This window comes from Prinia subflava, chromosome 8 (genome assembly GCF_021018805.1).
Source record: "Prinia subflava isolate CZ2003 ecotype Zambia chromosome 8, Cam_Psub_1.2, whole genome shotgun sequence".
Classification (NCBI taxonomy): domain Eukaryota; kingdom Metazoa; phylum Chordata; class Aves; order Passeriformes; family Cisticolidae; genus Prinia; species Prinia subflava.
Window position 1 is genome coordinate 36,310,230 of NC_086254.1, and position 12,080 is coordinate 36,322,309.

The 12,080-nt window shown below is 42.1% G+C and overlaps 1 protein-coding gene across 5 annotated transcripts in view; it reads right to left on the reverse strand.

Moving 5' to 3' along the window:
• The window catches only part of RBL1 (RB transcriptional corepressor like 1), a 31,243-nt gene that overhangs the window by 5,878 nt on the left and 13,285 nt on the right, over positions 1-12,080 (reverse strand). For 4 of the 5 annotated variants that reach the window (XM_063404764.1, XM_063404763.1, XM_063404766.1 and 1 more), the window contains 6 exons: positions 11,917-12,052; positions 9,928-10,194; positions 7,072-7,250; positions 4,814-4,990; positions 3,379-3,450; positions 3,109-3,193 (listed from right to left, as the gene is read on the reverse strand). In XM_063404764.1, coding sequence (XP_063260834.1) covers positions 3,109-3,193; positions 3,379-3,450; positions 4,814-4,990; positions 7,072-7,250; positions 9,928-10,194; positions 11,917-12,052 — 916 coding nt within the window. Of the gene's footprint in view, positions 1-3,108; positions 3,194-3,378; positions 3,451-4,168; positions 4,321-4,813; positions 4,991-7,071; positions 7,251-9,927; positions 10,195-11,916; positions 12,053-12,080 lie in introns of those variants that run through there. The other variant, XR_010081212.1, reaches the window with a different exon arrangement.

The window sequence follows — 12,080 nt, forward strand, 5'->3', positions numbered from 1 at the left end:
TGTTTTGAAGCATGCCCATCTTTCCTGGACTCCTTTGTTTTTAAAAACTACTTCCCAAGGAACTCTGGACAAGTCTCCTGAATAGGTCAAAGTCTGCCCTCCAAAAGTCCAATGTAAAAGTCTTGTTGATGTGCCTCCTAATGCCACCAAGTATTGAGAACTCTACAATTTCATGAACACTATGCCCCAGGTGGCCTCCAAGTACCACATCTCCTACCAGCCCATCTTCATTTGTAAACAACCGATCTAAAATAGTCCTACCCCTGTTGGACTCACTCACCAGCTGCAACAAGAAGTTGTGAAGTTGTCCTCAATATACTCTAAAAACTTCCTGGACTGCCTATTACTATATTAAGTTCCCAGCAGATGTTAGGTAGATTAAGAACAAGAGCTGGTGCTCCTGAAACATTCTCTAGCTGCTTATAGAACAGGTTGTCCACCTCTTCTTCCTGGTTGGGTGGACGATAACAGACTCCCAATAGGATATCAGCCTTATTGGCCTTCCCCTTAATTCTCACCCATAAGCATTCAACTTCATCATCGCTAGTTATGATATCTATGGCATCAAAAGCCTTTCTAATATAAAGGGCGAGGCCTCCTCCCTTTCCTGTCTCTTCTGAAGAGCTTGTGGCCATCCAGTGCAGTGCTCCAGCCATGTGAGTCATCCCACCACGTTTCTGTGATGGCGACTACATCACAGTTCTGCTGTTCTCCATGGCTTGAAGCTCTTCCTGTTTATTACCCACACTGCGTGCATTGGTGTACATGCACCTCAGCTGGGTTGGTGACTTCACCCCTGGCTTAGGTTTATCACCCTTGGGCCTGCCCACAGATAGTCCAGCTGCATCCCCTTCTCCCTCCCTTTAAACCTAGTTTAAAGCCCTCTCAATGAGTTCTGCCAGTTCATAAGCTAAAAACCTACTACCCTTTTCAGAGAAATGAAGCCCATCCTGTTCCAACAGGCCAGGCACTGAAAAAGTTGCCCCATAATCAAAGAACCCAAAATTCTGCTGATGACACCAACCCTTAAGCCATTTGTTGATAGTGTGGGTTCTCCAATTCCTTTCATCATACTTCTCTACCACTAAAGGGACTGAACAGAACACTACCTGTGCCCCTGTCCTATCAAGCACTTGACCCAGTGCCCTAAAGTCCCTTTTAATTGCCCTAACACTTCTCTTTTCAATTTCATCACTGCCAGCCTGGAGTATCAGCAGTGAGTAGTAATCAGAGGGCTGAATCAGCCCAGGAAGTCTCTCAGTGATATCCCATAGCAGACCTCTCTGTGGGTTGGGTCTGGTCCCATACAGGGCCCTCTGTTCCCCTCAGAAGGGAGTCATCCATAATGACTGCTCTTTTCTTTTTAATGTTAGAAGTAGTAATCTGTCTGACTGATGAGGCTCACTGGGCAGATCAATTTCTTCTACATCGTCTAACTGACCCTCTATAGAGATCCAGTGCCTCATACCTATTCTGAAGTGGCACCTGGGTAGGTGATGAGGGCTGGGGGAAATTTCCATCACCTCTCCAAATAGGAACCCATTTCTCTCTATTTGGGGAGGTAACTTCTCCTCATCCACCAGGTGTCCTTCTCTTGCCTGACAGTGGGAGGCACAGGAGTCCTCTGACTCCTGGTGTGCTTCCCTCAACGATAGAAGGGTGCAGCTCCACCGATCTATTTCCCTTTCTCTAATACTCCTTAGTCTATCAGCTTCCTCCCTAAACTCAGCCACCCAACAAGAGGAGATCATTCACTTGTTCACAGCACATGCAGACTCCTTCTGCAACTCCCCCTGGTGCCACTCACAAGCTTAAACACTCCTCACAGGAGTGGGTCTGGACAGACACATCCTTCTTGGAGGGTTCTACCTGTCTACATACACTTTTACTAACTGCAGTTTTAAATTGTGTAAAAACCATTAGTAAAAAAACCAAAAACTAGCCAACAGAACTGCAAACTAAAAAAACCCTTCAACCCTACCTGCTTGCCCTGCCTGTGCGAACTGCCTCGCAAACTGCCGTGCCCCTGTTTGCCGTGCTCCGAGAGTCTCTGGCAATCATTGCACTGAGACAAGCCTCAAAAGCTCCAGCTGAGACTCATAAGTGACTCCTTTGTCTGTCTGCCTTCCTTCTCTCACAACACAAGCACAGTTCCTGTGAACTGGTGTCAAAAGAGCAGGAGTTAATACTGTGTAAAGGAGACATGAGTCCATAAACTGAAGAAAGTCTGGTTAGGAAAAGCCATTGAAGAACTTTATAACCAAGCATATTCGTCTGAGAAAATACCAGAGCCCAGTGTCCCTTCTGATACCCCAAGTCATCTGGTAACTGTGGAGGTGTCAGACAGGATTTAGATGAGATCAGCACTTTCCATGACCCTGGCAGAATCCTCAACAGGCCTTTAAAAATGGCTCTAATACTCATTAAGGCAGATGAATCCCACCCAGAGGGAATTTGCCACAAAGAACAAACTAAATTCCATGTGTGTCCTGGCTACATATCTGCTCACGGGTTCATATATGATCTGCTCTGCTCATAGCCTTGTGATCTCTCCTGACACGTCACTCAAAAAAGGCATGGTACAGTTCTCATGCTTTTCTCAAATACTACTCTTATCCCTTTTCTTCTCTAACCCAGAGCAAAGAAAGCATTACCTATTTAAAAGAAACTGGAATATAAGAAAATAGCAGTCCTGGAGAGTTAGTGCTTTTATTTTCTGAAACAAGTTCTCCCTACTTCAGTCTTCAGAATAGGTGATATTAAAAAAACCCCACTATAAAATTCCAGATACTGTTTATCTTCATTCTTCTTTGTTATCAGCATTGCTGTCCAAGAAGAACTACAGTATCATTGACATACTAAGAAACTCTGAGCAACTAAATTTAAGTAAATGATATTAAACATTCTTTCCAACTAGGAAGTGTATTTTCCATATCTAATACACAGGAGAGCTACTTACAAGATGGTTTCTTTTTCAACAATACATTTCTTTTTCTTCAATACACTTAAAACCATAAAACTTGCTCCACTTCTTATTACTTGACAGTCCAGTTCTTTAAAAGCCCCAAGTACGTTGTCGAAAAGAGCAGATTCCTTTGCTGTACTCACCTTCCGTCATGTCCATATCTGGGTTTGCATTTTTGTCCAATAGGACATCATCAGAAGTATTTCTCAACAAGACACTCCTATAAACCTACAAGACACCAGGGAAAAACACTCTTATCAAGAAAAGCAAGGACATCAGGAGACTAGACGAAATCCAACTGAACAGTCTTACAAGAATTACACTGCAGAGGATTTGACTTCTCTTATGAGCACAAAGACTTCAAAAAACATCTCTGAGCTTTATAGAAAATAAAGGAAATGCTATTGACTTACATGGCTGTTTGCTTGTGGCTGATTTCTGTAACTTCTCATTATGTCCTGAAAAGTTCTTTCCTCTTTGGTTACCTTGAAAAGAAAAGGCTGTTGAAGACCAAGTGCAAGCATGAAGGCCGGGCTGCTCAGGTCCAGTATGTAGCTTTTTGAGGAGAATTACTATAAATACATAATTTTAAAATTTATTTCTGGTGATGAAAGCATGAAAACAACAAAGGTTTTTCTTTTTCAGGAATTCCTTGTTTCTTAGCTACTAAAGCTTTTTGTTGCTTATGATGCTTACGCATTACTCCTTTCCAGACTTTTCTTCCAGTGACACGTAAGTTAAAGAGAGGAAATACTAAAAAGTCAAAAATGTGTTTTGTGAATTTGGAAACTGGATCCCTTAACTCTTCTAAACAGAAAGTGGGGAAATCCTGAACAAGACGTTAGGCAGGTATGTACACACATGCAATTTTCACCTTGCTTTTTTATTTCAAAATAGCTCATTTGTTAAAGCACTTTGTTTTTCAGTCATACCTTTGTAATTTAAAGTGGAGACAAGCAGCAGTTTTTGTACTAGGAACTAGGAAATGATGTATCAATGTCTCTGGCTAAACTGTCTGGTCTCACACTCTACTGGAGACAGCATTCAAAAGCCTATATTATAAATAACCCCCAAACAACTGATAAATTACATGATAAAATACAGAGCACTGACTATTAAATGGCTTTGCTATCAGTATTGACATCAGGTGAGCCTAACCCATGCAGCAGTAAAGAGCACAGGTAATCACAGCTTAAACATCACCTTCCTTCCACACATAGTGCTCCTCTTCATTTGCTCTCAAGAAAAGGTCATCCGGCTTCCTGAATTTTGTATCTGAATTAGTTTTGATGGACACTGTAACCATCAGCTCAAATCCGAGTCAAACAATAATCCAATTTAACACCACCGTAAAGCTGGCAAATGGAATAAGAAAACACATACAACAGACAACCACCTCAATTCTTCAGCCTGAATCATCAAAAGCTGAAAGGATTTTTGGGAATAAAACTATCTTACATAAATTTGCTCCTGTAAATTTCTGGACCTGCCTAATTCTGTGATTGTAATGGAATTTTTAGTTCAGATTACAGAGGTTGTCAAGCTGACAAATGGGACAGAAAACAAATACAGGGGAATAACACCACACAGTGCTTTGTGTCAGCCAGTGCTCACTGCAAATGCACCCAAGAAGAGAAGAAAAACTCTGTTGAGAATTTCCATCAACAAGCCAGTGAGCTAAGATATGCAAAACAAGGCAAAAACCATACTGGGACATTACCCACTTTTTGGAAGGACCTGCCCCCAGTAATACAACATGAATGAATCACTCAAATTGTAAACGCTGAACACACCTGATGTTTTCAACTGAACATAACATTCCACAAATTTCTTAAAACTACATGTTACCTTTGCCATGATATAAAAAGCACAGAGGAGGAGCTGGTCCAAATGCCTGTCTTTCATAAGATCAGCACAATGAACCAACGTGAATTCAAAACACGTCCATATCTTTCTGCGCAGGTCATTGGAAACATCCAGCTTTAAGCATAGATCACGCAAGCGCACACTTGCCAGATGATACACCTAAAGGAAAAGGCACAGTGAAGAGTGAACCCAAACATGCTTATCCATGCACAAGTAAAAGACCTCAAAGCAGAGCTATTCTTTAAGAGCCACAAAGATGATTAGACAGAAGGAACACCTCTCCCATAAGAGAGGTCTGGGAGGGTGGGGGTTGTTCAGCCTGGAGAAGAGAAGGCTCCAGAGAGGCCTCAGAACCTCTTCCGCTGCCTAAGGGGGATCTAGGAGAGCTGGAGAGGGACTTGGGGGCCCTGGAGTGCCAATGGCTTCCCACTGCCAGAGGGAAGAGTTAGATAGGATATTGGGAGGGTACTCTTCTTTGTGAGGGTGCTGAGGCCCTGGCACAGGTTGCCCAGAGAAGCTGTGGCTGCCCCGTCCCTGGAGTGTTCAAGGCCAGATTGGATGGGGCTTGGTCCAGTGGAAAGTGTCCCTGCCCACGGCAGGGGGTGGAATGATTTGATCTTTTAGGTTCTTTCCAACCAAAACCATTCTGGAATTCTGGGATTCAAAGACTAAGCTGTCCACTCTTCAGCTGTTGAATCTCTAATGCTTACAGAAAATCCACCTAAAAACATTATGCTTATAGCTTCTATACCATATCCCTCACTAATTAGGCACTTTCTTCATGCTGGAAAGCAGAAAGTGGTAGTGTCATTTTCACTTGCTCTACTGACTAGCACCAATAAGGGAAAGAAGGGAAAAACTATAATTGTGAGTATGATAATCACTGTAAATGGAAGGTCAAAATTTAAATGTAAGTCAAGGTTTCAGTTCTTCATAACTAAGAGGAATTATCTTGCCCATGACATGGTTAGTCAAAGACATGGCTACACCTGAAGTACTCCCCACCTGAGAGTAAAACTTGCAAAACACAATGTTCTGGACGGGCAGGTGGCTGATCAATTCTTAATCCTTTCTCAGAGAAACGGCCTGTCACTGGCAAAATTAAAGAACTAATAGTTCAAAGGATGTGGCTTACAAGTGTTTCCAGAAATTATTTTATTTAAAAATAATTTAAGATGTACTTAAAAAAATAATTTAAGATGTATTAAGATGTACCTTAAAGGCTGTTCATGGTAGAACTTCTAAAGTTCTATTGTATCTATACAGATACCCTCAAAGGGGAAAACCTTTGAAAATAATGTGCTCAGTAAGAAAATAACAGCAAAAAAAGATCCTCTAATATTTTTGAGAAAGACAAATTTAGGGGTATATTCTTTGTAGTCATCTAGACCAAAATACCCCACTTCCTCCAAAGACCCCTCACAAAACTCACACTGAAAATGAAAGCAACTAGAAGTAGGTCATCTGAAGTTTCTCTGAAGCACACCCAGTTCTTAACTTAATCTTTAAATCCTGCGTTATTTCAAACTCATTCTTTCTAGAAACTTTTAGCTACTGTGTTATTCTATTACTGCTTTCTGAGCCCCCGGCCCAGCAAGATCAGCACTGCTAGGTGGACTTAAAAGTGGCAAAGGAGCATCTCCAGATGCTGGATCCACAACACTGCAGCTTTCAATGAGCAAGACACAGGAAAATCATCTCATGTCAGATCTGTCTAACCCTTGCAAATCTGGGAGCAATCAAAAGAGCCAAGAGAAGTAAAATCTGAAGTAAAGTATGCATTTGATATTTATTTATAGACCTAATTAAAAAGCTCCTGGCTCACAATAAAAAAGAAAAGAGAAAAGAGAAAAGAGAAAAGAGAAAAGAGAAAAGAGAAAAGAGAAAAGAGAAAAGAGAAAAGAGAAAAGAGAAAAGAGAAAAGAGAAAAGAGAAAAGAGAAAAGAGAAAAGAGAAAAGAGAAAAAAGAAAAAAGAAAAAAGAAAAAAGAAAAAAGAAAAAAGAAAAAAGAAAAAAGAAAAAAGAAAAAAGAAAAAAAAGAAAAAAGAAAAAAGAAAAAAGAAAAAAGAAAAAAGAAAAAAGAAAAAAGAAAAAAGAAAAAAGAAAAAAGAAAAAAGAAAAAAGAAAAAAGAAAAAAGAAAAAAGCAAAAAGAAAAAAGAAAAAAGACCTGCACAGGGAGGCAGGATCCAGCATCGCCATGAGGACAAGTACAGCATCACTTCTGAGTAAGGACACTCACCTTCCTGTAGAACAGTGCCAAGGAGCCCGTTCTCCTCGGCTTGCTGGCTGCTGGCAGCTGCACCTCTTGTGCTTGGTTCCCAGGAGGGTGGCAGGGAGCCTGCGCATCCACTTTACATGGCTGGCCTAAATTAATCGAAATGGGGATCAAGGTGATTCCACCCATGTCATTTGCAATACCTGGAGAGGATACACATACCCAGAAATAAACTGGTTGCTCTTCTCAGGCTGCAGAGTCAAACAGCAAATAAAACTCGTTTATAAACATTTGATACCAAAGACATCTCATCCTCTGTACTACAGTCTAAGAAGATTTTGTCCCTCAAAGTCTTCAGAAATGGTAAAAATTACGTTTCTGGTAACGTTTAAAAGGAGAATCTGAATGCGAATTACCTTTTCTAAGGGTCATCTGAAAGTACAAAGTTTACAATCAATCACTATTTTTGTACTTGGTTTTCCACTGTTGGGGGAAGATTGGCATTCTTTTGTTTTTTTTATTCTTATTCTGCAAAACTGGCAGCATATCCTATACAGTCCTCATTAGGTTCCTTAGTAATCTCTTGCAAAAAATTTCTTTAAACATGAGTAGTGCAGAAGTATTCTTTTCATCTTTAACTATAGACCCAATTTTTAAATTAAGAAATGGCTACAAACTCATTGCTCATGTATCATTTTCAGAAATAGTCAAATATCACAACTGTTAGGATGCAAATCCCTCTGGGTCGCATTCACACAGGCTCAGAAGTACTCAGAAATGTGAGGGCTGAATTAAAACCTTCAGAGAAACTAAAATACATAAATCCATGCAGACATGAGGTAGAAATATAAGTTTTAGTTTTAAATAAGTAGAGAATATTTTAAGTTCCTTAAGCAAATAAGGAGCTTGTATTAGTAAGAAAAGCCCTAAAGCCTAGTTTAAAGTTCAGTAGCAGAGTTAACTAAGCCCTAGACATAATGAAAACATAATGTAGCATTGCTAGCGTTCCTACATAGAACAGATAGAACTGTGTACATAGAATTTGTGTAAGAAATTATGACCACCTTTGTACGTCAATGTTAGGCACGGATAGGTCCAAGAAGACAGTAGCAGAATTGTGTTTGCAGCTGATTGGGTAAAAAAAGAATAAAAATGCACTGCTTTGAGAATGCTGAGGATGCTGCGGCTGAGGCGGCCACTGCTTTGCCTCTGCTTGGGACATGGGGAATTTACGCCAAACAACTTTGCATAATAGCACAGACTGTTATCCTTTGAACTCTTTGCCTTCGAGACTGATCATCTAGCCATGCAATAAATAACAACAACCTAGCCGCTCTAGTTGTCTTCAAAGACCCTAGCAAGCCTGACAATCGCCCAACTTCCACACAACAGAAGTCTCACAGTATTTTGTTATTGTTAACACATAACCCTTATCCAGACGTTCCAGAGCCTTTTGAGATTGTAACAGACCAAATTAAGACAAATTGAAGTAAATCATTAATGGAGCTGAGAACTGCTTAATGTGTGAGGCATAATTCGAAGGTACACAAACTCCATGATCTTTTCTTCAAGTGGAGAAATCCTCAGTGCGATTGCAAGGAATCAGATGTCTCCAAGGAGATTATGTCAATATAAACTGAAACTTTTTGGTGTTGTTGGAGCTTAGGACTGCTCCATTTGTTTTCTTTCTCTCAGGGAATCTTCTCCCATACGATGCTAAGAGACAAAAAACTTGTACTTAAGAGAAACAAAAGAAATTGCCACAGCTCAGGGGAAGGGTGGGAAAAGGTTCAGCTGGCTACTGTCTTTACCTGGGAGGTTTTCTCTTGGAAGGGAAAAGATACCTTGAAAATTTGGCCCAGTGGTGAAGGGTTGGGATTGGCTCCTCACCCGCTCTCGCTGTCCAGGTGCTGTTTACTGGGGGGAGTTTGCTGCCACCACCAGAGCCCAGCCCAGCACTGCTTCTGCCGTGGGTGAGCCTTTGCTCATGAGTGCAGCCACTGAACTGGGATCTTATTGTCGCCCTGTCTCATTGGAAAGGACCTTTGCCATCTGTTTGGGCACCTCAGGGGAAAAGGCTGGGACTGAGTCCCAGCGTTTCCCCAGCTACATGAAGCACCTGCTGCCCTGCCCTGCCCCACCATGTCTCTGCCCTGCTCCCAGTTTTCGCTACACTGTAGCCTCCATCCCTGCCTGCCTGGATGCCCCTGCTGCAGCTGCAGAATTTCTGATACATATCATTTATTACTTTGGGATCTGCTCACCTCTGCCATTACAGCTCTGCTCAGAGGTTCCTGCTGCAGCTCCTTTCACTATCCTGAGGTGCATCGGGACCAGCTGTTTCCCGTGAGTTTCCAAAGGAAGCCCCTTCTCCATGGCCGAGCTGGGCCACAGCGCCCCCTGCAGCTGCGGGGGAATCACCGCACCTGCCCTGCCCGGCCGGGAGCCAGCAGCGCCCCTGCCGGCTGTGCCCGGAACTGCACCAAAGGGGAAGGTGCCTGCAGCCAGGGGAAGGCTGGCACTGGGTCTCTCCATCTGTTTGTTGTTTGCTGTTGTTTGCTTTGTTACACACACACACACACACACACAAAGAACTGCTATTCCTTTTCCCATATCTTTGCCTGAAAGCCCTGTAATTTCAAAGTTATAATAATTCAGAGGGAAGGGGGTCATATTCTCCATTCCAAGGGAGTCTCCCACCTTCCTTGGCAGACACCTGTGTTTCACAGGTTGTCTCATCAACACAACTGTTGTTGACAAAGTAACTGGTTTTTTAGAAAGAAAAAGCAATACTCTTTCAAGTTGGATGATTGGTCTAAGCATATCTTAAGAGCAAAGAAAACATCCTAGCAGAGATGAAAAAAAACCAGTAATTCCTACCATGCAGTGGGATAGTGACCTTCTGTCTTGCTTTTCCTGGTCCTGTAGTGGTTGTCATGGTCAGCACTGTCTGGGCAGGAGATGTTGACACGTTTTCAGCACCAATGCTTGACGCTGGAGCAATTGTCAGCTTAGTTCCTTTCATTAAGATTTTTTCCATCTGCATTTCTTTGGGGCTGTCATCTCCAAAGAGCCTTCTCTTAGCACTTCCAGCTGTAGGAGAACTGTAGCGCTCGTGAACAGAGATTGGAGACAATGGCTGCATGTCTGGCATGTCAAGGAAGAAAAAATAAACCAAACAAAACCTTAACAACAACAGTTTAATGGAAATACTTCTGCAGAGAAGGGGAAATGTGTCTTGGTTTGAAAGACAGGTATTTGCTAGGGAGGGATACTTTCCAACTACACTAGCAGAGATCACTTGTAGCTCAGGCCTGCTCTCAGAGTTCACTGTTCTGCGGTCATAAAAACAAGATCTATAGTCTGACTGACTCCTGCAGTCACCCCAGACAGTGCAGTTCTGCCATCAGGTATCACACAGAAGCTGAGCAGCCACTCTGATCCACAGAGACCGAGGAACATACAGGATCACAGCTACTTACTCCAGTCAGCCTAGCAATTAGTAATATTTGCAAGTGTTACTCCTGTGAACACATTCTTCTAGTCAGCCTAGCAATTAGTAATATTTGCAAGTGTTACTCCTGTGAACACATTCTTCTACAGGAACCCTAACCACATTCCTTGGACATGCTGTCTTCCCTATGTTATGGCTTTCAAACTCTCTCTTAACTGCCCTCAGTCAGGTGACTCTACCCTCACACAGCCCCAGTTCCTCTCAGACTTTTCTGTTGCTTTCAAACATTTACTCCAGTAGTAAGCCTGAAATACACAGCACTAATGTTCAGGCAGTCTGTGACAATACGAGTGACAAGTTTCCTATTTCCCATGAATCTGAAATTATCTGGATAACCGGCCAGGTAAGATTGATTGGAGACCTTATTCTAACTCTGCCAAGATGGTTATCTTGGTACCAAAGACAAATAAACATTTCCTATCCCCACCATCCTCCAATGGAATACAGAAGAAGTCTCTAGTACCAGATTCTCATATACAAAGCTGTGTTTTACACAGCCTTCCGCATATATAAGATACCATCTCTGATCTGGTTCCTCTTACATCAGTGAACCCTAACACAGCAACTGCTTGTAGATCTCCTTCCTAAGGAGTATTTAAAAGAGCACCAAACAGCCTTGTTTGTTGCCAGACAAACACCAAAGAAGGCAGTATTACACAACCCACCAGTCCATGGTGCATCTGCAAGAACATATGGACCAGTGTCTGGGATACAACAAAAGCAGCAATTCCTAACTAGAGAAGCATGCAAAGGAAACAGCAGTGCTGGCACTGCTTCTGCACCCTCACTGTCAGTAGACAGTTCTATGTGAGATCCAGGAATCTGTAAATAGCAGTTGTTCAGAGGACAGAACACTGTAGGCAAAGCACTGTCCTCCACCTCTGCACAAACAGTTCTGTAGGAACTGGAGAAAAAAGTTCTGTAGGAAACAGTTCTGTAGGAGCAGGAATAAAGGTAGTTCTGTCATTACATTAAAAAAAAAAAGGTCACCTAAAATCCAGTCAAACTCACTGAACATAAACTAATGGAAAGCAAATAAAACCTGTTCAAAAAATTCAAACATCAATGGACAATAAGTAATTAGATGACAACCCACCTCAGAGTAAGGTCACCCTGGCATCAAACCAGCAGCAAAACCTACTCCAGTCCAGAAGGGAAGCACTGTCACCACTGTCTGCTGCCAGTGAGTCACACCACTGGTTTGACTGGGTGCATCTAAACCTTCGCTTGATCAAATAAACTTCACGATTCCCAACACTCAATACAGATTCAAGGTTGCTTTTTGTAGTTACAAAGAGGTTTAAAACCCCTCTCCCCAAATTCTCACATTCAAATATCAGAAGCCTTGAACATACCTCGTCTTAAACTCCCACCAAGATCTGTCCGAACCTCTTTAACTCGAGGATGAATTATGGGAGATAATGGCATCATGGGTAAGTGCCCAAACCCACTCCCTCCATTGCTGGCCTCAAAATTACTGGGAAATATTACCTGAGAAATAAGAAATGTCAGCATAAGA